Source organism: Melozone crissalis, unplaced genomic scaffold (genome assembly GCF_028551555.1).
Source record: "Melozone crissalis strain CALT ecotype California unplaced genomic scaffold, PUWL_Pcris_2 ptg000018l_1, whole genome shotgun sequence".
NCBI classification, from domain to species: domain Eukaryota; kingdom Metazoa; phylum Chordata; class Aves; order Passeriformes; family Passerellidae; genus Melozone; species Melozone crissalis.
In genome coordinates, this window is record NW_026535796.1 from 19,703,715 (window position 1) to 19,730,858 (window position 27,144).

At 41.5% G+C, this 27,144-nt stretch overlaps 1 protein-coding gene across 1 annotated transcript in view; it reads right to left on the bottom strand.

Annotated features, from left to right (window-relative positions):
- Positions 1 to 27,144, bottom strand: part of LTK (leukocyte receptor tyrosine kinase) — a 94,259-nt gene that overhangs the window by 8,215 nt on the left and 58,900 nt on the right. Inside the window, exons 10-26 of the mRNA XM_054275364.1 lie at positions 23,461 to 23,555; positions 18,656 to 18,757; positions 16,883 to 17,060; positions 16,206 to 16,356; positions 13,989 to 14,120; positions 13,296 to 13,452; positions 12,231 to 12,413; positions 11,622 to 11,720; positions 10,972 to 11,124; positions 10,189 to 10,299; positions 9,348 to 9,534; positions 8,582 to 8,672; positions 7,277 to 7,341; positions 5,172 to 5,301; positions 3,850 to 3,947; positions 1,484 to 1,576; positions 782 to 883 (exon numbers count right to left, since the gene is read on the bottom strand). Of these exons, the coding sequence (XP_054131339.1) occupies positions 782 to 883; positions 1,484 to 1,576; positions 3,850 to 3,947; positions 5,172 to 5,301; positions 7,277 to 7,341; positions 8,582 to 8,672; positions 9,348 to 9,534; positions 10,189 to 10,299; positions 10,972 to 11,124; positions 11,622 to 11,720; positions 12,231 to 12,413; positions 13,296 to 13,452; positions 13,989 to 14,120; positions 16,206 to 16,356; positions 16,883 to 17,060; positions 18,656 to 18,757; positions 23,461 to 23,555 (2,127 nt within the window). The remainder of the gene's footprint in view (positions 1 to 781; positions 884 to 1,483; positions 1,577 to 3,849; positions 3,948 to 5,171; positions 5,302 to 7,276; positions 7,342 to 8,581; positions 8,673 to 9,347; positions 9,535 to 10,188; positions 10,300 to 10,971; positions 11,125 to 11,621; positions 11,721 to 12,230; positions 12,414 to 13,295; positions 13,453 to 13,988; positions 14,121 to 16,205; positions 16,357 to 16,882; positions 17,061 to 18,655; positions 18,758 to 23,460; positions 23,556 to 27,144) is intronic.

Here is a 27,144-nt window from a genome sequence, read left to right on the forward strand (position 1 = left end):
GCACTTTCCTTCAAAATATTTAGTGCTGGCTGCTCACAACTAGGCGCTGATAAGCAATCCTTGTCTTCCGGCATCGCTAACAACTTCAGGAAACTGGGTCAGTGTGGCATTTGAGGGAATGCCTCAGTACAGCATATTGAAGGATCTGCTGTACAAAGAAAGAAGTGTTCTTAAGCAACTGGAAATCTTCCATACCCCAGCACCTGTGCATGAATGTGCTACTGTTGAGGGGGTGCTTATTTTAAAGAAAGATCAAGTCGCATGAGAAATCAGTATATAAATATTGTTTCCTCAGCAACCAGCAAGGACTTCTGATTAAACCTGCTGCCATTTTATAGGCAACAAGAAAAAAATATACAAAATAGTAATCCTGGGTGGTACAGAGAGAGTAATTTCCAAGAGATATAAGCAGACCCTGTCACTGATGGAAACTGGAAGTTTCTGAAGGCTGAGGGAAGCATTTGATGATATTTGTCTGGATTTTTAACTGAGACTTCCTGAGAATCTAATCTGCTTTTTCCTTTTACTTCTTGATTGGCTTTTTGTAATATCTTACTTTCATGAACAGCAAATTTTTATGACCTCTATTTGCATTCAACATTTAAATTCTTATTCTGGATTCTTTAGCCATACTTCGACTGAATGCAATGGGAAGACTTCTCATCTTTTTCTGGGAAATTCTGACTTTAGGGTTACTGCTGAGCACACTTTTGTTCCTTGAGCAGTACATTTCTTGATGCTTTTCAGTGAGTAGCAGAAGCGATTAAAAGACATTTATTACCAGGTATCAGTCTTGGAGGTGAAAATGCCCTCTAGAAAAGCTTCTGGTGGCATCCACTTGACAGGAAGCATAGCTCTTCCTCCCTTGCGGTAGTAACTTGCTCTGGGAAAGATGAAACACACAGAGAATATCACACAGCCTGAACGGGCTTCGATACAGAAAAGATCTTATCACCACAGTAACAGCAGCTGGGGATTGCAAGTAACAGTGGGGGCCAAGTGAGAAAAAGGAAAAGTCATCAACACAACAGTGCATTGAAGCAGGATTTTATATCCTCTTTGCAACTGAGATGGAAACAGAGGATGTTCTTGTGCACAGCTGAAGGCATCAAACTTGCCAACGCTTTGCACAGGGTGTTGGTGCAGCAAGTCTTCTTGACATCATGAACTGAGAAGTATGGTTGCTGGGAGTTTTTAATTTTAATTTAAGATTGTTTATGATCAAATGCCTAATAACTTTGCCTATGCTTGGTTTAGTGTCCACAAGTGTTTGTAGTTTCCTGGGACCACAGTTGAAGTGGATTGGCTCATAAGCGTAGATCTGTTAATTTACAGTCTGTTAACACAAGTTAGTTAGCTGCTCATCAAATTCAGACCTCTAATGGATGAATCCACTGCTTCACATATCATGAAAGAATTCAAACCTGTCAAAATTATACAGACTACTGAGTCACTCACAGAACTGAAATTGCCCTTCACTTACCTGTAAATATCCCTGGCCATTCCAAAGTCACCAATTTTGGCTATTCGTCCTGCTCCAGTACAGGTCAAAAGGCAATTCCTTGCAGCTATATCTCTTAAAAAAAAATAAAATTAATTATAATTCTAAATTCTTAAGTAGTTCAAGGAATAAAAAAAGTATTAGACCCAGTCCTGCAAATCTTACTTGAGTAATCTTTAAACAAATGTGAAGAGCCCTGTTAAAATATGAAAGAATTCCAGTTACATTATCATTTTTGTTAACCACAATTCTTAAACTGTATTTGAATTATATCTTCTACCCAGCATCTGCCAAGCTTTCTCCATTCACACCTTTTTCACTAAGGCAGAAAACAGCATCTGTATCAGAAGAGGTACAGACCTAACCTCTTTTGCTTCAACCACATTATGACAGATTTCTTTCTTGCTCTATTTTTTTTAAAGAGTGACATCTCAGCAGCATCCTCATCAGTTAAAGATGCGATGCTATTAGACAGTCTTAGTAAACTGCTTGAAAAGTTATGTAAACCAGATTTGGTAATCTGTTGCTTTGTTACTTCTGGATATCTCCCATGGAATCAGTCAAAGCTCCACATGGAAGCAGCTGTTAGCTGGGTGCAAGTTTAGCTTGTGAGAAATGGAAGTGATGCCTTCATGGCCAAGGCTAAAATATTTCTGTTAATTTTAAATATGCATTCTGAAAAGAAGGTCATTAGAATCATAGCACTGTGGGGGTCCTGTTAACTGCCAAGAAAAATAAGCTCCTTGAAAACTCATATGTTTATTTCCATTGCCAACCTTGAAAAATCTCTGAGGATTTGGAAGTCAGGTTCAACTTTCTCTTCTATTATCATCTGTGACTCCTAGATGACAATTCCTGCCCTGTAAAAGCCTCTCTACAACCCCACTACACTACCCCTAGGATTCCTGATATCTGTAATGAAAGCCTTCTTCATTTCCCAACCCACTCTAAGTAATGCTGACATCATTAACAAATACTAATACAAAACCTGAGGGAAATTCCTTGTGTTCAGATTTATGGGATTGTTGGCTAAGACAAAATGAAGCCATTCCCAGGTTGCTTATATTAGAGATCTAACAGGGCAAAGATTGACTCAGAGGTTTGTTTTTTTAAAGTCACACACTGCTGCTACTATTACAGTAAGGATTCTAAAATAGAATGCTGTAGTGATTAACTCAGAGGTTTCCAATTAGAATACTGATCCAAGAGCCACAACTTTTTGCACATTCTTACTGCTCTTTTTAACAACAGAAATCTCTAACCCTTTTCCACAAGAACTTCCTTATTGTTGCAATATAAACAGTAGAAATCTGTTTCTGATGTTCTAATCATAAAGCCATATAACATATTTCCATATCTCAACCTCCTGGCTTTTTGCTCCAATGGCTGCTTGCCATTGTTTCCCTGGATTTCTCCAGCCCCTGCCCAGTGTTTCCTATCTCTGTGCTGTGCAGCGCCACAGGTGCTGCACATGTGGGTGAGCCCAATTGCCTGCCTGCACATCTCCAGGCTGCACCCTGGTTTGGTTAGAGCCTCTGACCCTCTGGTGTGCAAGGGCTCTCCTCTCCTTTACACACAAGCACTGAACACAGCATGCAATTCACAGTAAGGAAGCCAGTTGCCCACTATGCCTAGGAACATTATGAGCTGAAATAATTCTAAATAAAAAATGAAGGATTTCAATACCCAACCAGAATTTTTAAAGGGGTAACTATAACATTTATCCCTTCTATAATAATTTTTTCTTATTTGAAGCATGCTATATCAACATTTTTTGCCCAACAAATGAGGAAAAAGGAATTTGAAGAAACAAATATGGGCTTACTAAAACCATGCAAGCAGGTCAGACACTGAGCTGGGAAGAAAGCCTGAGATGTGTTTTTATCTCTTCTCACCCTTGCTCTACCCTTCTCTAGCCTTTGCCTCAAATATTATGGACTGACCTGTGCTGGTGGGACAGGGAAAGCATTTAAGTCAAGATAGGGAGATGATAAGGGAAAGAAATACCTTATTGTCTTCTCAGCCAACACTGAGTGACACTACCATCTAGTGGACTACAGGGCTAATTTCAACTGTCTCTACGTTTCAGACACTCAAAAACTAGTACTTAAGCCCTCTCACTTGGAACAGACCACTGCCCTCCCTTCAGGACTGCAAAGAGCAGTGCAGAGCCTAACTCCTAAAAAAATCCAGGGAGATCCACTTGGTCATCTAAACACAAGCCTGCAGTGGTAGAGGAAATAATCTGTCTCCCCTGTGGAGATTAGTCCTGTCTAATCCACTGCCAATAGAAAGCGTATGAGCCTGATGCACCTTGAGACAGATCAGAAGAGACTGTTTCTCCTCACCTGTGGATGAAATGATTCTCTTCCAGATATTTACAGCCACAGGCAATATCCCTGGCTATATTCAGCAGGTCCTGCATTGTTAGTGTGGATGGTTGATTCTGGAAAAGGACACGAAATGGTAAGGGGAGGAGAGTGAAGTAGAAGAATGTCATTCAGGCAGGGTATAGTCAGAGAAGGACAGAAGAAGGGAAAGGGAGAGACATGCATACAGGATGGAGGAAGGGTTAAATGAGTCAGGAGCAAAGAGGAACATAAAGTAGGTCAAAGCAAAGAATTAGAAAATGAGTAAACTCTTGTTTAATCCCAAAAACTTTCTGGAGATTTCGCCTCTCTTGAGCACCATACATGAGTGCAATCTGGCAAGAGACTTATGGCCTGGTGTGAATAGCCACTTAAAGGGGGTGGGAGAGAACTACTCCCTGCTGTGTTGTGGGAAGTCAAAAGACAAACAGGTTTAAAAGGTGAGACAGAAGAGAATATAAAAGCACCCACTTTTAAAGAGTGAGTCAATAAATTATCAACAGAAATTTGTGCATGAACAAGAGAGAGTGAGAGAGAGTAAAAATGCACAAGTGCACATCTTTACACCAACATCAGCATTCATCAGCTTATCTGTACCTGGTAGAAGAACAGTGATTACCCTCAGGAGCAGTATGCAAAAAAGGAATGCTTTACTACAGGACTCCAGGACTGGTACTAACCCTTCACCATCTGCACTTCCCTAAGAACAATAAAGAAAACTTTTTCCAGGAGCCCTGCTTATTTTCACCCCCTTTACATCATTCTCCATAGGGAAATTTTTGTCATTTTTTCTTTAGGAACTTCTTTATTGCTCTCAGGAAGGGTGAAGAAAAATTACTACACTGCTAATCAAAGTCTGAGATATATCAAATAAATTAGGCTCAGCTCTTCAACTGGTATAAATTTGTACTTCTCCATAGGGTGCCGATGCACACCTGCTGAGGTCTTAGTGCTATGAATTCTGATTATAACTTCAGATCCTCACGTGCCATCACAGTACATGGAAAACAAAGCAGGCATTGAAAAAAAGAAGACAAATTATTTATAGTCTAATTGTCAGTGAAGTCTACAATGGCAGGACAGGATTTTACCTCCTCAATTATTGGAGTTTCTTGCCCTGCTTGGTTTTTGTCTCACTGACACCTGCTTGCATCAAGCAAACCAACACAAGTATCCAGAAGTCTGTGGGAGCTGGGACACACACACAGCCTAGCTTGGCTTCAGTGCCTTTATCCAGTTGATAAAAATGTAAAAGCAGTCATACTAAAATCAACCACAGCCTCACATGGAAGCTCTCTCACCATCCTGGGTCGGTTCTGCCGAAGGAAGCTCTTCATGTCTCCTCCAGCCATGAGCTCCAGCAGAATGAAGCGAGGCAGTGTCTGTAGGCTGACACCGATGCACTGCACAATATTTTGGTGATTGAACTTACTGAAAGCCAAGGTCACAGCACATGGAAGAGAAACACAGCATTAGTACCTGGCCAACATCCATCCATTCTCATTCTGACTTGATATTTGACAATCTGGACTGAAGCAAATCCTGATGCGATTACAAAAAAATCTTCAGCCATATCAAAATGCCTCTCTGGTTATGACAGCCCCAAGAACAGGGTTATGCCTGGCTTTGCCCATGAAAAGTCTTCAACAGAAGGTATGAAAAGCTAAAAGCAAAGCAGAGTCTTCTGTCTGTGAAGACAGAATTTAATGGACACGCTGAAAGATGAGAGTGACATGAGAGGGATAAGAAAGTTAAGCATGCAAATTTCATTGGCATTTGTGATACAAAGTCCTGGCTAGTAGGAATTTTAATTCAGTGTTGGTAATTTTAGACATAGTGCTGTCTAGTTTGGGACTAGGGACTCAGTGTTTAGTCTGCCAGAGGGACTCGGCTAATACCTACTGCAGCAGCTGCTTTTGTGATTCTGCTTTTTATAAAAGGAAACTGAGCTTGTCACAAAGCACAGTAAGACTCAGTCATTAGACAGCAGCATCTTCCCTTAGATAATGATTACCTGGGTAATAAAGGAACTAAAAATAGAAAGGAAGTTGGGGAAGAGAAAGAGTCGTGCTACTAAGTGAATCAAGGCACTCCTTAATTGATTAAAATTGCTCTTTAAAAAAACATACATCAGTGTTACCTCCTGTTCAGCACCACATTTCTTTCAGACTGTGGGGAGTGGCACTATGTAATGAGATTCATGCTTTAATAGCAGAAAAGCAGCATCTAAGTATAAGTTGGGCCAGATACTGAGAAGAGGAACTTCACATTGCACAAATTCAAAATATATAAATTCCAAGTACTTACAATTAACCTTGACTATGCTACTATTTTAAAGTCATCCATGATCCTACTATTGTTTTCAGATTATGGATTTCTGTTAATGAAGTAAATTCTAAGGCTGGAATACCTAAAGTACAGGTGATAAGAGGAATGGCTGTCTGTTATATTTTCCAAGAAGATTTTATAGATCTTATAATTCACTGTCAGAGGGTCATGCACATAGGACCTTATAAAGGTTCTGTCAAGCTTGCAAAGACATCAAATCAAATGCAGAACATGTTTGTATAAAAATGTTGCACTTTCTTACTCCTTTGAACAGGATCAGCAGAACCAATCAATCAAAGTTTTTGTTAAATTGTAATGATTTTTGGGTGGGATAGAGTTAATTTTCCTCACAGTAGCTCATATGGTGCTACATTTTGTATTTGTGATCAAAACAGTGCTGATAACAGATTGATATTTTAGCTGCTGCTGAGCAGTGCTTACACAGCATTAAGGTTTTTCCCACACACACAACTCCCCCACAGCAAGATGGCTGTGAGGACAAGAGGTTGTGAGAGGACACAGCCAGGACAGCTGGCTCCAACTGACCAGAGGGACATCCCATACTGTATGGTGTCATGCTCAGCTATAAAAGCTGTGGCAAGGAGGAGGAGGGGAAAGGGTCAATCAGAGTTTGGCATTTGTCTTCCCAAGTAGCTGCTGTGCATGATGGAGTCCTGCTTTCCTGGGATGGCTGAACACATGCCTGCTCACAGGAAATAGAGAAGGAATTCTTCAATTCTGCTTGGCTTGCTCACACAGATTTTGCTTTACCTATTAAACTGTTTTTATCTCATCCATGAGCTTTCTTGTCCTTCTGATTCTCTTCTCCATCCCTCTGCTGTGTGCAGCCAAGTTGCCTACTGGCATTAAAGCACCAGAAACAGGCAACAAAAGAACCTCAGTTATCTTGTTTGAGATAAACAAGTAGTACCTTATATGCTACTAAAATGCCATCTGGTGAAAAATAAGACTGAATTTATTTTCTGAAGACAGGCAAGGGAATAAAGGATTCTATGATTACCTACATTACTCTTTTTCCACCTGCCCACTATCAGTAAAAAAGCCCCTTAAACTATACCTGATAATCAATGCTTCCATCAGGAAATCCATCTCATCCTGCTCAGAGCAGACTTCTGGCAGGGTCTGTTGAGGCAGTGAGGGCCATCCCACCAAAGAATTGAGAACATTTGTGTGACCACCAGAGATAAAAGGAAAAAAAAAGAAAATAAAAGAATGAGCATGTAACATAAAAATCACCTCAGGCACCAAAGAGCAGGGGCTCATCCTTTCAGTGCCAAGTTTATTGCACTGCATGTGACCCATTTGCTAGTTGAAGTCAGGATAGGAAACAGTGACCTACTCGAAAATTTTTTGTGTGTGTGTGAATTGAACTCTATGCACAATTCTGGAGCAAAAATATCTTCAGGTACACATCAAGAAAAATATCAGATGGGGACATACAGACCTATGAAGGTTTTTTAAATGACAAGCTGTTATTTATTCTCCCTTTTCTTTGTGTCCACACTGCAGCACATGTTTGCATGCCACATGACACACACAGCGACTTGATTTAAATACTTGTGTCACATGCCCCTGTAGCTTTCTTTCCTGCCAGCAGATTTGGACATCTTCTGCTGATACAGATGAACTGGATTACCACAAATAAATGACATGCTGATCTCCTTCTGCTTACCACTGTGCTCTGGTGCTTCTTCCAGTCTGAATAGTGAAACTGGGTTGGGCAGTTCCAACTGCTTATTAGTGTCCTGGGTTTTCACCCACATTTGTACAGGGTCACAGGGAAGATCATGACATGAAAGCCAGGATGAATAATAGTAGAACTTTTTTTAATTAATGAAGGATATGTACTTGAGCTGAACTCATAGAAGTAGATTTGTTTCTCTGAGTCACAGGCTTATAAAATAACAGAGCAGAATATGAGCATCGTTAACTTTAGGGCTGAGTAATTGACAAATCCTGATGCAACAGCAGTCATTTCTGAGAAAACCAGCCTATTGTCTCTTGCCATTAATGACAGAGAAATTATTGTGAAATTGCAATATGTATTCACAACAGCATCCTTAACACTGTGCAATATCAAAAAACTACCTGAAAATTTCACATACAGTAGAAAAGCACTACTCTCAATATAAAGGGAAGTAATTGAGAAACAACACAGATTTTTAAATACATCATGTGGAAAAACCTGTGAGAAAGCACTCATCAAAGCTGATAATGTCTGGATGCAGCAATGTGTCCAAGCCTGCATCACACATATGCATATGTCATTGCACATGTGATACACATGCATTTCCAGCTGGAATTGGGATAACATGGCTCTTATGGGTAATTATTGCTGTAGAAGAAATTTGTGGGTACTGACCTTGATAGCCACTTGTAGAGGGTTGGGGTCCCCTGCAATGCCTACCACAGTTCCCTCATAAACCTCACCAAATGCACCATGTCCTAGTGCCCTGCAAGAAAAGAAGAAGGGTAACAGATATTATATGTCCTTGGGTCCAAGAGCTGGCCAAGCTCTTCTTTTCATCCAGACCAATACAACTCAAAACTTCCGAAAATAGCTTATCAGTATTTTCTGTCACTATCACTAAAAAAGGGAGGTTGGAACCTTGATGGTTCTGAACAAAAAATAGGCCTGCTCAATCCTAGGGTCTATCACCAACTGTGGCAAAAGAAAGACAAGAAAAATGGAGAGCAATGGAATAAGGTGACTGCAGACTGGTGTCTTCAGGAGATTGTATAAGACATACGAATGATCAAATTGTTCCTTCTAAAGCTTATATAACTTTGATCAGTATCATCTGGACGATGAAGAGCAACTTAGCATGTATCTCTCTGTGACAGGAAATTTCCTTATGATTGGAAATGCTGAAATAGACATACTGCTATAGATTTGAAAGGGAGCTGCTGCCAGGAGGCAAGTGCAATAAAACCACAATCACAGTAGAGGTGAAATACCTGTGTGTGGGAACATGGAACAGGAGACTCACAATCTTACGCTTCTGCTTGAGAACTGCATGGAATCAAATTATCTTAAAGAACATAGCTAGTATCACATCTGTTGTATTTTGGCTGACTTGGACTGGGTGCTTTGCAGTCAGCAAGAGAGGTGGGCCTTGTTTTCTCACCGAAGCAGAGAGATGTTCTTCCGTGGGATCTCCTTCAGCTCGCTCAGAGTAGCAGCTTTCCCTGCAAAGCAGTAGTTGGGGTTGTAATCGGTCATGATGACAGATGTGCGTATTTTGCTCAGTTTATACTCCGGGCTCTGCAGTCGTGCTCTGGATCCCTCCAGCTGCTGCTTCTTCAGGTGATAAACTGCGGGTGGAGAGATGGATAAAAATGCATAAACAAGACCTACAAATGGACAGAAGAGATAATGCTGGCCACACTGAACAGAATGACACCAATCCCAGAATTATAAATGGTCCAGAAACGTCTCTGGCTTGCTGTATTGTGCTCTTCTTCACAGTCTTCAGTGATTTAGTAATGGATATGTAAAAAGTGTTATTCCTGCAAACACCTAATCACCTGGGAACAACTTAGGTTTCCTATGCTGCTTTGTGCATTGGCTGAGGAAGAGTGCTCCACAAGACATCTTGCTGACATCAAATCTAAAAAAGCAAACCATCTCCTTGAATGAATTATATATTTAATTACAGATTGTGATTTCATCTAGTATTGCAGTGGCTGCTACAGAAATACCTGCTAAGAAGGCCTCCCTAGCTCTATTGTTCTGTGGCAATTAGTGAGGAAGAGCAGTCCTTGCCCTTTGGGACTATGCTTGTGCCTAACTGTGGGTGGTGATGTTTCCTATCACTTCTTCTTCCTGTTCCTCCAATCCTCTTGGGAGACCACAACACTTTGGCTCCAAGTACTGAAAGCAGTGGCACGTGGCCAGGTGGTCTCCTTTTGTCTAATTTAGCTGGGAAAAGCCAGGTCAAAGGGTGATAAGAACTAAGTGTATCTTACTGATGGACAGGCTGCCACAGGTGAGGATCATTCCAAGTACCACAATCACAGACACCACAGCTAAGAGGAGGGGGAGAGACAGCTGTCCCTCTGGTATAGGACCCTGGGGCACTGGAAGAATGAAAACAGTACAGAGATCATGGTCAGAGCATTTTATAAAAATTACAGCAAATCCCTCTATAATCCTGAAGGTTGAAAAAGTACTAAAATAATTTTTAAATCATTGTGAAGATAGAACACAAACTGATAAACCACATATTTCTTATCCATTCTTCAGTTTTCTATAAATGGGTAACATCACTACTCATAAGTTGAAAATGTCTACAGTCTTCATTTTTTGGAGCTCCAAGAGACTGTGAAAGGAAATAACTGTGAGTACAAGGCATCAGCTGACAGGCACAGTGGGAAACTGCTGTGGAAGGAAGCAATTTGTGTCTTAAATAACTCAGCAGTAGGTGGTACGTTATCCTGGAGAGGTATTTATGCTTAAATATCTGATAGACTGAGCCCATTCAGGAAATTCACACCATGTCTCTTTACAGATATTTTACCTCCCACCTAATCCAAATGTGAATGTTGGAGATGGTGGCAGAGATGCAGCTCAGCATGTAAGCAAAGGTCAACAGGAATTTTCAGTCCTATGTTTGACTGACATTTCTCACACCACCTTGTCCACTGGATCCACTAGCTCTAACTCAGGAACTGAACATCAAAAAAGCCAGAAGGAGATATGATATAAAGAATAGAGATATTATCCAGTGAGGCTAAAACTTCTTAACTTACCAGTGCAGGTGACATTGTCGTTGGCCAGCACAGCCCCCATCTCACACTGGCACACTGGCAGGTTGGTGTCAGGGTCCCTCTTGCAGTTGTCTGAGTGGCAGTGGCTGCAGTTAAGATAGATCTGAACCTCCACCTCACCATGACTCTCCATGGCTGAACAAGGAATCAAACACAACAGGTGGGCTTAGTTCAGTTTTTCCTATCTTGTTCCAGTAAGGTAAAAAAGCCAACAGAACAAAACCCAGCAGGTACCTACAACTTCTCTCCTTCTCTGCAGGAGAGCAGATAGTCCAACACAGTGTGGACATGTCAGAAGCCTGATGGGGATCAGTAGGGAAGAAGATATTTGGTCCCTTGAGCAAACAGAGAGGCCTTGAAGTGAATTGACCTGGAAAAGTTGGGGACTGAGGATGTGTGGTTGAATCTGGTGTCTCTCCTGGCTTAGAGATTGACAGAAAAAAGGTCCCAGAGCACTGTGAAAATACTTAAAGAAATGACCACAGCTAAAGATCTGACCTGCAGCATGAAATAAACTTTAATGAAATGAACAGAAAAACAAAGACAAGAGAAGAAGGAGGAGGAAAGAGGAAATAGAGAGGAAGAAGGAAAAAGGAGGAAGAAAAGAAATGAGAGTAAGAACCATATTGTACCTGCCAAGGGATGCAAGAAGATCTCTCCTATGGGGTTCACAAAAGAGATGCCATCCTGCCCACCAGCTGTGATATCATCACTATCAGAGGCATGTCCACCTGGGGAGAGAAGAGTATGGCTAGCTGATCAGTGCTGCATTGTGCAAAAAATATAATGTCTCTGAAAGGTTGCATTCATTCCCATTATCATCTGGGGTCACTCTGCAACCTTCCTGTGATATTGGATGGTATAATGTCAAACCCTCACTTGACCCAGCCAGTATCAATGTTAGTAAAGTGATTTAATCTAATGCAGGTTTCTCAGTTCAGCAAGGTAAAAATGTTTTGTTTTGAACAGAAAAAAGAAATGGAATATTTTCCATGGGTAACTTGGAAATGGGTGAAGGGGTGATTCATCACACCTTCCAAATATTAAATCACATAGGAACACTTTTATCCTTGATTTCTCCAGTTATGGAGAGATGGTGGAGAGAGGGTGGGTTTCATACGGTTCAACTTGAAGTCTCTGTGCCTCACCTCCTGCAGTCGTGCACCTCTGCACTAAGAGACCTGCAGGGGCTCTGAAGGGCACAAAATTAATCACCATGACTATTGCCCCAGCAGGCTTACCTCTGTACCCTCCACCTCCTCCCCCAGAAGTACAAGCTCCTCCTCCTCCACCAAAACCACCAGAGGTGGTCCACTGGAGCTTGGCTAGTGCTTGGGGACAAGCTTGACCTCCTTCTCCACCTTCCAGAAGGGACTTCCCAGCCTGAGGAAGCAGACTCTCATCTTGCCAGCCACCACCTCCACCTTCAGTCAGAGAGTGAGAAAAGAAAACAAGAACAGGTAAGAGCAGCACAAGGAGAGATGTTTTGCAGAGAGAGGGAGATGAGTCCATATTAATTTCTTAAGTGCCTAGTTCAAGGTAAACTTTTCTTTAAGTTTAAAAGAATATACAGACAAGCTCCTTGCTGTCATGGACAATAACAAACAGGAAATCTAATGCACAGCCTATGGTATGTGCAGAATAAACTGACACGTCAGCACCAATTTCTTGTGGTGTTAAGAAAATAAGGAGCCTACCACTCCCCTTCAGGATAACTGGTTAGGGCAGTCAGCCATGTAATATGCTGAGTTTATCAGGGAAATAAAAATAAATTGGATTTCTATATCTCACTTTACTGGCCTCTCTGTAAGCCTACTACAGCAGGAGATGGACAACCACCAGATTTTTTTTATCTCTTAGGAATGGATTCTAGGCACAGCCATCACAAAATTATAAATAAGGTTCCATTTCTGGTATAATTCTCATAATATAATTTTGTTGTTAGGGTTTAAGGGGAGTAAGGGGAAAATGTCTTCTCTTCAAAGGCCATTGCTACAGTGTGAAGGAGCAGGTTCCATCCCTCAAACGTCATTTTCCCCAGTTCAGTTCATAGAAGAGAGGGGTCTTCCTCTCTTCTATGGAATGACTTCTACTGGAGCACTCATCAGCTGTCCTGTGTGTTCTCTTTTTATCTGGTGACACAACATATAAGAAGATATCCCTTACAGACTAGCAGCATATTTCTAAAAACTGCTGCCACAGAAAAATACCAAAAGACTGATAAAGAAGCCCTTCACTTCATGCTTACAGGTCAATGGGTGTATTCAGCCACCTGACTCAGACCTGGTGTGGCTTTAGTGTCTCACCTGCTGCCCCAGTCCTCCCACTGACTCCAGGTACTGCAGTGCTGTTCTCAAATTGCTCCAGGGGTGCATCATCCAGAGAGTTGTCCTGAGCCTTCAGGTAGGCTTTTCCTCCTCCTCCTGCTGCGATGAGCAAAGGTTCGAAAATGCCATCCTTCTGCTGGAAAACCCCCCATCAAATATCAGAAAAACTTCACATTTCTTGATATGCTAACTCATACAAACTTATCAAAGATGATGAAAGCATCCCAAAGAAGAGTGGCATAAGGCCAGGGTAATGCTACTGCTTGTCTCATAGAATCATTACAAAAATATTTCACATCATGTTCCTGAGTACAAAAGTAACAGTTTAACTGAATGTCAAGGTTTTGTGACATATTTTTTAAAGACTGCTGCCAGTATTAAAGTGGGATCCTGGTGTAATTCCCACATCTGAGCTGTTAAGGACTGAGGAACCAGTTCAGCTAGCCTAATGAAGGTGATAAATACAAACAAGTATATAAAAAGAGATCAACAACTAAAAAGACAAAACCCATAGAGAGACAGAAAGAGGAGAGGGAGAGAAAGGCAGAAGAGAAAGATTCATTTTTCATAATCTTTTTTAAAAGAACTGTTCATCATATGCCATGACTGACAGTGAGAGCTAGTAGCTCTGCTGGACGCTGCTCAGGCAGGATGGAAAGAGGAAATACTTACTCTAAAGATGTAGGTTGCTCCTCCTCCACCCCCACCTCCTCCAGCCCATTCCTTCAGGTCCCTTTTTCTTTTGTAATCTTCTTCAATGAGAGATGACTCCCCTAAGCAGATCTTCTGAGTTTCAGGATTGCCCTGAAAGGAGACAAGAAATGGAATCAGATATCAGCAAAGTCCAACTCTTGGGACTTGTCTGTGTATTTCAGTATAATTATGTGATAACACCTGTCATGCATATTAGACATAGATAAACCAGTATGTAGATTATATTTGTAGAAAGTGACCTTTTCTACTTGGACTGACAGCTGAGGGATAGATCTGTCTGTAACTTCTGATTTGCAAAAATGTAATAACTCATTGTTAATTTCACATTAATTAAATAATTAATATTTTGCATATTTAGAACTTCTTATAACCAAAACATTTAGATATTTTGGATTCTGGATTAATACTAAGAACTTTCTTACACATTTACTGTTTATTTCTCAGGAAGATAAATGCATAAAGCAAAGGTGACCCACACATAGTTGGGAATTATCTATTGATATATCTTAGAAAAGTAATTTGGAGAACCAGTTTCCTATTCCTGCACCAGTCTTACTGCCTGTGTCCTCTCATTCATGCAGAATCACAGAATGGAAGGCTGGAAGTGACCACTGGAGGTCATCTAGTCAGCCCAACCTCCCTGCTCAAGCAGACTTCTCTGGGGCATGTAACTCAGGATTGTGTCCAGATGGTTTTTGACCATCTCCAGAGAAGAAAACTCTATAATTCCTCTGGGAAACCTGTTCCAGTTCTCAGTCACCCTCACAGCAAAGAAGCTCGTCATCACATTCAGGTGGAACACGTTCCATTTTCTGCCCATTGCATCTCATCCCAAGACTGAGACTGAGATTGATTGAAAATTGACAGAGGAAGAGCTCTTTCTTGATTCTGTTAGTGATGGTGCATCGCCTTTCTTAGTTGGTGAAGCAATTTGTCTGCTTAATTTAAATAGGAGAACAAATGATGGCAATATGGATAAAGACCAGGGGAAAGCAACTGGGGTAAATCTGAGGAGAGAGAATCAAGGTTTGGAGCTGCAGAACTTCTCCAGAAAAAGAAAAACAAACATTAGTCACCCAATATAGAGATTCATCACGATTTTCAAAGCCAAAGAAAGTTGGGCTTTGGAAGTGGGAAAAATTAACTGCAACTTTTTCCAGTAGCACCTGCCAAAGGGAGATAGTGCTGTGTTGTGATTTGCAATTTGGAGAACAAATGATGAAATGCAAGAGATTAATGGACAGCTTTTCAGATTATGACCTAAGACTAGAGAGTGCACTTAAAAGGGAACTGCAGATACACAAATGTATCTTTTATTTAAATAGATATGATTCTTTTATTATATAAAGTGAAGAAAGGGTGGGTTTGGAATTTATTGGAGCATCTGGGTAAGATATCATCTCCTTTGGGAAAGTAAATAGTAACAGAATAGTATATGCATCCCCAAACACACCAGTCTGTGAGGAAAAAACAGCTTTGTTCCTGGGCAGGGGTTAACAACACCTCTGGAACAAGGCAGTATCAAAATTGATGCTGAAAAGAGATCGTTTTTGAGCCTAAGTGACAAAAGGACTTCCAGATCATTTGGTATAGTGTTGTGAGGACACACATATAAGTGTTCATGTCACCAATTTTCATTTCTCTTGAGTGTAATTTTATCATCACAAAAACCTAATTCAGGGGCCGCTGGAGTTAGTAGAAAGATTCTCACTGGTTTTGGTAGGCTTTGGACTCAGGCTTTAGTCTCTAAGCCTAGAGAGTATGTAACACAGTGCAGCCACAACACTGCTGGATGATTCCATAAGTAACAGTAAATTTTCTGAAAATCCTGGCAGACAGCAAAAACCCTGGACTGTGGAAAAGCAAGAGACAGAGCACATCTCTTGCCTATGAGCTTCCTGTTTAAAATAAGCACAAGAGAGCTGATGAAGAACTTATTTCAAACACCAGGAGCTTAAAGCAAAGTTTTTGTGGGCTTCATATTTGTTTGTGCATTTTGGGATTGTTTTTCTTTTCAGTGTTCTTTATATCTGTTTTGAGATTCTTTCTAACTTCTTTTATTGGGTCTTTCCTGTCTCCTGCCTGGATTCTGGGATTTCTATCTTTTATCACCAAACCCCAAGCCACCCACAGAATCTGCAAGGTCTCTGCCCACATGTGCTTCATGGCCCTCACCCCAGGGCAGGCATCTTCCCCCTGCTGCCCCACTAAGATGTAGAGCAGCTCATCTTTCTCCAGGTGGAAGGTGGCCGAGATGAAGACCCCATGGGACCTCTTATTGTGGTTTTTGGCTCCCTTCCCCCCAGCTGCTCCATAGGCAGAAATCCTGCAAGACAAAGTAAATAAATGAAGAAACAGCTCTCACAATTCTCATCCCCAAAATAAATCCATCTGCAAGGTCTCCCAGCCTTCACTTCCAAGCAGACATTTCTCCAGAGCAGGCTCCCCTGCTGTAGCAGCTTGTGACTATTCTTTGTCTGAGTCCCATGTAGGTAGGCTGCACAAGAGGACAGACCAACCCTCACCTGAGTACTGGAAACAGAGACTGCAGGAACAAATAGCGTGAGCTGGTACAGCCAGAAGTCTAAGGCTACAGGACTGAGATTATGGCAGCACTCCTTGGCTGCCTGCCCACTCTCACTCCTCTACTCCTCTTCTGATCTCTTCTACATCTCTGCTCACCCTTCCATGCTTCACAGTAGCTCAGATATTTATCCTTATATCTACGGCTCCTGTTTCTTCACTGTCCCCTCCACCTACTCAGTACAGGTGGTCCCACACTTGTGCTTGTTGGAAATCCACAAACAAAAAGCAGTTAGGGTGGCTGTCCCCCAGCACACACTGATCCTCACCTGTATCTGTTTGTGGCTGGCACTCTCCAGACTTGCACTCCTCGGAGCCTGCCCTCCTTCTCCACAGTCACTGACACGTTGCTGTTCTTGTAGGCACTGTCACACTGAGCTTGAGTCGGCCCATGGGGACCACTGGCACCACATGTTGAGAACCACCACAGAACAACAGTTGTGTCCCCTGTGAGCAAAACAGCAAGAGTTGAGTCAGATGTGAGCTTGCCTGCATTTCTCAGATTATACCTACTTTCTTCTAGTCATAGCACAACTACTGCTTTCTTATGGTTACTGTTTGTTTTCCCCTTATTTCCTACACACTATTTGATAAGTCATGGGCTGAAGATAAACTTTATCAATTGGGTGTGAGGGGGGAAATGAAAAGGGAAGAGGGACTGAACTTCTAAGAAAGGGTTTATCCAAGTGTCTCAAAGATATGATCAAATTCCTCTTCTCAGTGCCAGTCTGAAGCAAGAAGATGCTCAACTTTCCAAATGAGAACTAAATCATGTACACAGAGACAAGGGTTGAAAACATCTGTCATTACAGCTAGTGACCATTTATGAAACACAGTTAAAGTTTGAAGAGATTTGTCTCAGGCTTGCACAAGAAGCCTGTGGCAGCAGAAGCTGCCAGGGAGCACCCTCTTGCTACCATCTGTAGGGACCCTTCTTCCCCAGGAAATTTCTATCCTGGTTCTCATTAAGCATTATTCTTTTGTTTCTACAACAGTGCAGCAGATAAGGATGTTTTCTATTTTGCAACCATTTTCTAAGACCCAAACAAATCCATCTGCTCCACTGAATTAGATGAGGCCTAAGAATGAAACTTTTCAGTAATATATTGAAAAACTGTGTGATACAGTTTGTGCACAAAAGCCAGGGTCAAAAGTAGAACTGTTTAAGAGATGAATTATTAAAATAGAGATAAAAATTACAAACTTTTAAAAGAAAAGTTCCAATCTTGTTTAAAGGAAAAGGTAAGCAAAATTATCCCCAACAGACATTATCCTGTGAACATGCAGATGGATCAATGCAGTATGAGTTTCAGCTGCATTACAGCACTCCCCTGAGCTAATGGGAACAGACAGCAGTACCGATTGTCACATTCCAGGTGGACACAGTCTTCAGGAGCTGGGACAGTCACACAGTGGTATTTGTTGGCTGATAAAACAGCCTCAAGAAAACTTCACCTCCTGACCTTCTCCTTTAGACAGCTCTTCTCACCCACACAATTCTTATCTGTCCTCCAGAGTGGCAATCTCTACCACTACCAGTAAATTAGTCCCCAGCATTCTCTTGTTCTCCTACTCTTTCATCCAATTTTTCTCTTCAGTGTATTTCCTCATCCTTACTTACTTCTCTCTGGATTTTCATCTTTATGTCACTTTTCTACACTCATTTTATTCAGCTTCAGTGCTCAGCACTCTTTGTATTCCCAACTTTCTGTACAGGTCTATGCCTATTGTTCCTAAGCTGCCTTTCCATGCACTACAAATCTGAGCCATGCAGCTTCATACAAACTTCATGCAGTTTTCACTTTAAGAGATTCTGCTTTTCTTTAAAGAGGACCTGCCATCTCAGGGCCGGTGAGATGGGCTCCAGCAAACTGCTTGCCTACAGCCAAGCAGGGACTACCTGACACAGTCTCCACATCTTTGGCATATCTGGATTATATATAGTTGCTTCACTGCTGCCGGCAGGCAGATCACACACAGGAGACAGGAAGGGAGTCACCTTTTATGGCCAAGAGACAGGTTTTCAGTACTGAATCATGTACCTGGGAGGGAGGGCTCTTCCAGGGGGTTCAGAGGATGTTCATCCAGGATACTAATCTCACGCGGGTACTGGCGTTTCCCACCAAAATGATTCAGTCGTTTTCCTGTAATAGTTTGTAGAACAGATAAAGAGGTGGGAGGATGGTAGAAGAGAGCAATAGAAAATTTAAAGATTACATTAAATTTTGTATGGTTAAGATCAGTAAATATTACCTTGGGTAGAAAGGTGTTTTGAACAATCATAATTTTGTATTACTCTTTTGAGCCCATATCTTAGGTAAGCTACTTTTATCTGTGCTGAAGGCAGTGGGTCTTCACATGAATACAGACCCTCCATGTTACTCCATGCAGGATAAGCTCCTTGGTCTGCAATTTCCCATAACTGTGATTATAGGAGATTTTAGGAAAAATGTAGTGTGGGAGAACAGATACCAGGTATTGATGTTCTGCTGGTCAAACAGGCAGGTGACAATTCTGGACAGTCAAATGATTGGAGGTGTAAAGGAAAGTGGTGACATAAATAATTTTCTTTGGTTCTGAATAGTGTCATGGCAAGTAACCCAGCTTAACAGATCACTCCCACCTCAGCAACCAACTCTGAGCCTCTGAGAGCTCACTTAGAGAATAAATAACTAAATAAAATTACATGCCTCACTAACATACACAGTTAAGTAACAGAAACATACCCTTGTCACAAACTGTTAATCTTTGGACAAACATTTTTTTGTGAAAATCACAGAGCAAAACCATACACTTCTGACTACTGAGATAAGCCTTTGAAAACCAACCCTTTCTCAGAGAGGAGGAATTTAAAATCAATTGCTGATCCAAATCATCTGAATGTGTTGAGAACACCTCAACACCAATGCTGCCTTACAGCAGGAAAATAATAATGAACCCTTGCCTCATAATCTGCAAGCATCCTGTTTCAATAGTTAAATTACCCATTTTTATGCAAATATTTTGATTGGAAAATCTCTAAGAAAAAGGGCAGGCTTCTTTCCATTTTGTGAGCTCTCAGTTGATTTAATACTGAACATTTTTAATCAGTGGAAAAACATTACAAATATTTCAATTTATTCCAGTTGTGAGAATCTAACAGCTGTCTGATGCTCTACTGAAAAGAGACTCACTCAGTTCCAGATGGACAATTATCTCTGCCACAAAGCCACTGCTCTAAATAGCAATAATTAACACCCTTGTTAGCTGTGTCAGAAAGGCCAAATAACTAATTGAAGCATGGAGACCTTGCTGAGCTTTTACTCCTGAGAATATTCCCCCCAGGTCTGACTGAAAGCACATTGATGCGTGCAAACAAAAGAAAGCTTTGTACTGACACACTCTGCTCATACTGAGATGGAGAACTTCAATGGATGAAATTGTCAAGCCAGTGAAAAATGAAATTAACCCAAAACAAATGAAATTAATCAAATGCAAGGAGGAAAACAGAATGAAAAATACAATGGCCAGAAAAGATGTTCCCCAAGGCCTGCACTGAATTACAAATTCCAAAGGTCACAACAGTTTCAGACACTTAGCGATGTACCAGAAGCCTGGTTATGTTTGCCAGAGCAAAGGAATGTAAATCACTCTCTGAAACAGAGTTGATCTTTGTGTCTGCATGGATTTTTTTGTGGCATCCCATCCCAATGAGTATCTTAAGGCAATGCCTCATTTCCAAACAGTCTTTCCTCCTTTTCCAAACAGTCTCAAACCTTTGCTCTCCAGAAGAAACTTTGTCTCCTCTGTGCTAAGCAGCAGATCAGCTGCACCATGGGCTGAGCGTGGCCCTGTCCACACCAGCTGCTAAACGCTTTAAAGGCTGATTTATGCACTGTCAGACACAAACTTGTTAGGTGGCATTTTCTATAGACCTAGTCTAGTCTGGGACACAGGGGCTGGTGCTTCAGTCTATTTTAGTTTCCACTTCCTCTTCTAACAGCCAACATGTTGACAGTAGAGTGAATGGAACAAGAATTAATCCATATTAAGGTGTATCTATATAAAAAAAATGCAAAAAGCACAGACTTCCTCTTCCCAGGTATTAGCTAACACTATTTCCCCACTGAAATGAGACAGAGGGAAGTGTAAAGGAGAAAGAGACATCTTCTGCAAGCAGAGAGCTAAAGTAATTCACTCATTCACTGCTTCAATATCTCTGTGACAGTAGTGAAAAGGGAGATAGAGATCTGGTGGCTGAGACTAATCAGAGTAAGATGCCTCACAGGATCCTCAAAATGTGAATGGTCTCCTCAGAGATCCCACCTCACTAATGATGATTGCAATACTTCTGAAAATCAGACTTTGATGGATCAGGGACTCTAAAATCAGGAAGTAGAGGTAATCTGTACAAAAGCTCTCTTTGGACAGTCTTGCCATTTATAAAGCAATCTTCTGGGAAATCAAAATGATTTGACTGAAATTTCTAGGCCAGGGCAGTAGAGTTTGACAGACCACAGACCTGTGATCTTAATTGGAACAATACAATGCTTAGAGCACCAAAACATAATAGTAAAGGCAGTGAGAAGGGCAACTCAACTATCAGCATTCTATTTGCTGTGCTAGTCCACATTTTCATGTTAAAACACTCAAAATTCAGACCTCTTCCTATATAAGCACTATTTCACTGCAACTATGAATATCTTTATGCCTGTCTGCCTGAAGTTCTCACAATGAACCAGACATGCCACCCAGCCTGTGACACTGTCTTACACAAGGTGATGGTATAAGCCAAAATGTGGTTTCACCTCACCCTTTCCACAGGGAAAAACATCTGTCAATGCCCAGGAGCTGCCATCTAAAGAATGGTCTGTTTGGGTTTTGTCCTTATTGATGTCTCTTCAGCTGCCCTCACTACCCAGTTGTTCACTTAAATCTTACTGAACCTTTCCTCTCAATTTTAAGGTCTGTGGAAAACCTCACCTTCTTTCCCATCTTGCATACAGAAACAGTGCTTTCATTCAGCACTGCGTTTTGTAGAGAGTTGAACTACAAAATTGAAATAGATGAAGAAAATAATATTTACATCCTAGCAAGCAGCAAATCCTTCCTTCCTGCCATACATCCTTCCTGCTGCCCTCATGAAAAGAACTCACTGCTTGGATTTTAATTGGCTCTGTCTCTGACATCTGAAACCTGTCCTTGCCAGAGAGAAGTAATTTCATTACTGGAAACACAGCAGAGCTGCTGGGCTTGTCTGTAACCTAACTGAATTAAAGTCATGAGAAGAAAAATACAAGGGGGCTGCTCTCAGAGGCGAGAAAATGTCAATTTGCAAAGAGGATTCAAGGAACAGGGGCAAGTGCAAGGCTTCTGAGAAATGTTTCCTTTGTGCTATGTTTCATCTGCATGACTCACACATCCCTGGGTCGTGCCTTCAGATGGGGTAAGTCCGGTTGCTCCTGGACATCAGTGCAATTCATCCCAATTGAAAATAAGGAGCAGCTTGGGTGGTCTGATGGACAAGCTCTGATAACATTGCTGCAGGGGCATTTACACCCCACCTGTTTGCCTAAGGATGCATACCTAGACCACTCCCAGCAAAATGTCTGTGGGTAAACTGGAGGGTCTATCTGAGAGCAGTAAACTCTAGCAGCTGGGTGCACATCAGCTGGCCCAAGTGCATCTGGAGTCACTCCCTTCAGCTTTCTCAAGATTCCAGAACTAGCTGTTAGTATGGAGGTCAGGAGAGAGGACTGTAAAGAGCTGGAGTGAAAAAATGAAATTACCATAAAGGACCAGCTTTTCCTCTTAATTTCAAGTGAAACTGTGCATACTCAGCATTTTATAGAAGAGTGGTTTCAGTGCCTGCAGAACAAAGGGACAGAGAACAGGACACTGAACCAGAAAAAGATGGGAAGGAATAGTGGCTTCTGTTGATGAGCTTTTACCACATCTGTTTTGACATAAGCCTTCCCACATGTTATGTTAGGCTACAGGTAGCCACTGCAGGGACATGCTATGACCCTAAATGCTGACATATTGAGTGTAGTGACACATAGAATGGCACTGTATCACCAATCCACATTTTGTCTGCAACAGAATTCACCATTCAAGTGTTGCATATCTTCCAGTTCCTTTGCAACCAAGCATTTTTTTCCCCAGGGACAAAAGAAGGCAGTTTCTAATATTTGCAAGTAGTACAAGTACCTAAATTCTTTCCCTTGTCTGCTAAGAAAATCCACTATAACTCCTGCTAACATGTTTCAAAGGGTAGCACTGGCTCCATTTTTCTCTGGAACTGTTGTCAGACACGTTATATAAAGGAAAGCTGTTATATATCTGGCAGTGATAGCTAACGCACCTCCTTACAGACTAAAACAAACTTGTTGGAGTAATCTAAATTTTATTGTCAGAAGGTCAATTTACTCCTTTATTTTCTTTCTTTTCTGCACAAAAATATGGTGACTTTTGCCTTTGACTTTAACAAATTTGTTTCAGGTATCAATTACCAGAGTGCATAGATCAGCAGGAACTGTGGAAAAAGAGTGTGATGTAATCCCTCCATTTAGGGCTAAGGAGTAAGTTTAGTGTTTCTTGCCAAGACACACAGACAGGTCTCAACTATGTGATACAGAATATCCCAGCTTAGAGAAAAAAGAAAGAGCACTGGGAGATTGACACGGAGTAAAATTGCCTCTACTTGCAATCTTCAGTAGGTGTGAGATAAAATGGCATTGTGCTGACAAAGATGACACAAATGATCCATACACACTCTGTGGGGAGAACAGAACATGTGTCTTGGACCTGTGGGATGCTGATTACACTACCTACATTTTTGGGGGATTCTGTAACATTTGTGGCTCACCGTCAGTGAAGCAGTCCAGGCCAAATGTAATGTTGTCGATAGCAATGTCAGCTTGGGAATTCCAGCCCCAGGTTGCCAGGAGTTCCAGTTGAAACCTTTGCAATAAGACAGATACTTTAGAGAAGACTAACAAAGGACTAAGGAGAGGGAAAAACAAAACAAACAAACAAACAACCTCCCTAAAAATACAATGTTCCCTTCTGATGGAAAAACCATCATCACTATTTAGAATTTTTCCTCCAGGCAAGTCCGGCTGAGCAGCCAAAAGGGCTTGCTCTAAGTCTTAGACACATATAAACCCCTTGTAAGTGCCATAAAATTCACACAATTTCACATTTCATAGGGAACAAGAATGAGAGCCTTACTTCCCCTGCTATCTGCACATACATACAAGCAACTGGCCCCCACTAATTGTTATACACAAACAACCATCCATATTCATTACCAGAAACAGTCAGAGAGTTAGACTGGGGGAAAAAATATCTTCTTCTTTCCACCCCCAAAAAGATAAACACTGAGCAGAATATCCAAATGTCTTGGGCCTGATCCTCAGCCAGTTTAACTCAGAAGGTGATATGAGTTTATTTCAGAAGGGTAGGACTTTATAAATTTCAGCCATAATTCCTTGAAGATTTAGCTCCCTGGGCTGTCTCATCTTTTTCCACTATGACCAGGTGTTCCTTATGTAGGAGCTCCGTCATGTCCATGTGTATTGCTACCTTCTGAATTCACAAGGAAGAAAAAAATGAGCTGAAGGATCTCCTTCTAATGGATAGAACTGAATTGTTTTTCATTACATTTCAGAAATAAACAGATGTCTGATGTCCAGTCCATTTAGAGCTTATTAAAAGCATATGGGCAGGACCTCTGTTGCTGTCTCTGGTAAAGCTCAATGATGATTTATGAGAGATCAAGCACTGACCTGCCTAACACATTAATCATTCAGCCTAGAAACACACTTGTCCCAAATTAGTGGCAGTAAAATATGTGTGTGCATTCCACCCACCAACCAAATGTTGGTTGATATCCACAGTTAGTTGCACTGCTGCATAAAAATTTTTAGGGATAAACTGCTTTTACCCCAACTCAAGAATGACCCCTTGTGCTTAAATGAAGGCATCCACACCTTCAGGATCTGAGCACTCTAAGACTAAGAGCAGCAAATGCAAATCAAGGGTCTCTTGAATGACCTCTTAGCTGGGGTGTTAGAAGAATTTTTCATTAGATCCCCTTCTTACAGAAACCCTCCTCTTCAATACCAGGCTTAGCAAGAGTGTTTTCAAACCTCGTGTGTAAGTCCACTGACAAATGACAATAATTCCCCCATTTGTCTGATGGAAAAGAGTCAGAGCACCCTGAGCCCAGAACCAGGGCACTTGCAGGACCCACAGGCATGGGCAAAGCAGCCCATCCTACCCCTTACTTACAGCACTCATATGGCATTATACCCTTGGTCAGGTCAATCTGCTGTGTCTGGTCCATGGAGACAGAGCAGACAAGGGTCCCTGGCACTGCACTGCAAGGGAGGCTTCTGCTCCACAAGCAGGAGCAGAGCAGTACAAGGGGGACCATGAGAAATGACAGCCCCTCCCCACCTCCAGTGCATGAGAATTGACATTTCATAACCTCTAGGCTCTGTATGCCTCCCCTTCCCCTTAACTTCAGAAAAAGGGAAGGAATTTGTCTTTTGAACTCAGTGCTGCCTTTGCCTGAGGGGTTTCCAGAGTTCCTGTTCATTAATCTCTTTTTGCAGACCCCAACAAATTATGTCCTCCAGCTCTCTGTTATCTGGTCATCTGTCTGTTTGGTTTTCTTCTGGCAGCATTATTTCTCCTTGTGTGCGTGAACCAAGTAAGTGAATTTACCAGCCAATCACCAAAAGCATTTTTTCAAAGTAGCTAGATGCCCAGCTGGGAGGCTGATCAGCAAACTGTCTTCCTTTTCTCCTAAGAAATAAATTCATTGGATGAAGGTGTTGCTAAAAACTACCTAAACAGAGCCTTTGTGTCCTTCTTGTGTCCTTTTTGCTAAGGTTTCTCAACTTCTGGCCCCATGAAGCAGCTCATGGCCTGCAACTTGTTACGTCTCAATTCATGCCTACTCTTCCCCCTGTGTTGTCTGCCCCCTTCCTGCCCACTTTACTGCTGCCTACCATCCCCTTGAGGAACCAGGGAAAAGCACAGCACTTTCCTATAGCTAGAGAAGAACAGGAGTTTCCCAAATGTTTGGGATACAGAAAAACAGCATGCCAGCTCAAAATGTGCACTAAAAATGAACCCAAGCACAGCGTTGCTAGAGCTTGCATCACCAAGGAAAGCTGACAACATCCATAAATACACAGAATAGTCATTCAGGAAGTTATATACCAAACTGCAGTAAAATTGTCCGGCAATGTTTATCACACACCTCTGTTTACAATTGTTTTCAACTTCACTAACATTAAAGTCACTTAGGCTGAACTTTTCTATTTTGAGTGACTTGGTATGGCTTTTCTAGCAGTCAAAACATTTTGTGAGTGCTGAGGATGAGGCAATGCAAGGAATTCATGATTCTGACCATGCTCAAAAATGCTGGTAACTTTTTAAGTACTCTGTGCTACTAGGTATTGGAAGAGGGATCTGAAATTTGGGAGGAAGAGAGCCACGTATCAGGCATGAGGTGTTTTTTTTCACATGAATGAGAATCAATTAAAATTTTAAGAAAACAGCTTTGAAATTTTTAAATCCCTTACATTTCTATGCCTCGTTTTTTTTTTTTAATCCTGCAGCTTCCTCTTCTCTGGATATCTGAAAGTCTCAGGCAAATAGTACTTTCCACGCAGTGCTATTATGGTCCATGCCAGTATTGCTTCAGCTACATGAGGTGAGAACTACCCTTCCAAATAAAAGGATAAACATTTTTTTTCCCCCAACTTTCCTTTCTGTTGCTGATTCTGGCCAAACAGAAGAAAAAAAAAAGCTGCCTAAACTGAATCCAGAGTTAACAAGATGTTATCCTGGAGAGAGGCTGGGCTCACTGGGAATTTTACAGCAGAGGAGCTTAGACTTGGTGTGCAGGGGATTTGGGCCCAAGATCTACAGAGAGAATTAAATAGCCAATCAAACAGGAGTACTGGGAATAAACCTTTACTGTAGGTCTGGGAGCACTGAAATGAAAGCACACTAGAGATAGCTAGGAGGAGAAGGGAAGTGCAGGGAAGGGATTCAGACTTCTTAATTTAAAAAAATCCAAAACTAAACAACACACAGAGACAGCAGCTGCTAGAAGAGAGATGGAAACAAGAAGCACGGAGAATTTCAGAAAGGAAATAACAACCAGAGGCATGAGATATATAAAATGGCTTCCCAAATGGGAGGCTGAAGCAAAAGAAAGAGAGACCAAGTATATGAAAACAAGGAAGAAAGGCAACAAGTGCCCACAGTAGCAGATAGGACAGAAGGAGTAGAGCATGGAAACAGCAAGACAAGAGAACTGGGAGAGAGCCCATGTCCTAGGAACACAAAGACTAGGTTTTCCTCCCTTGGGGAAATGGCTTCAGCGCCTTCAACTCAATGGGTGCTTGTTCCGTGTCTGTTACAGATCAATGTAGCAAATGGCAACTTATTACTTCTGGCAGTCACCTGGCTATCACAGCTGGTACAGATTTGCCTTCTGGACTGAACAGTTCCATCCTTACTCATTATG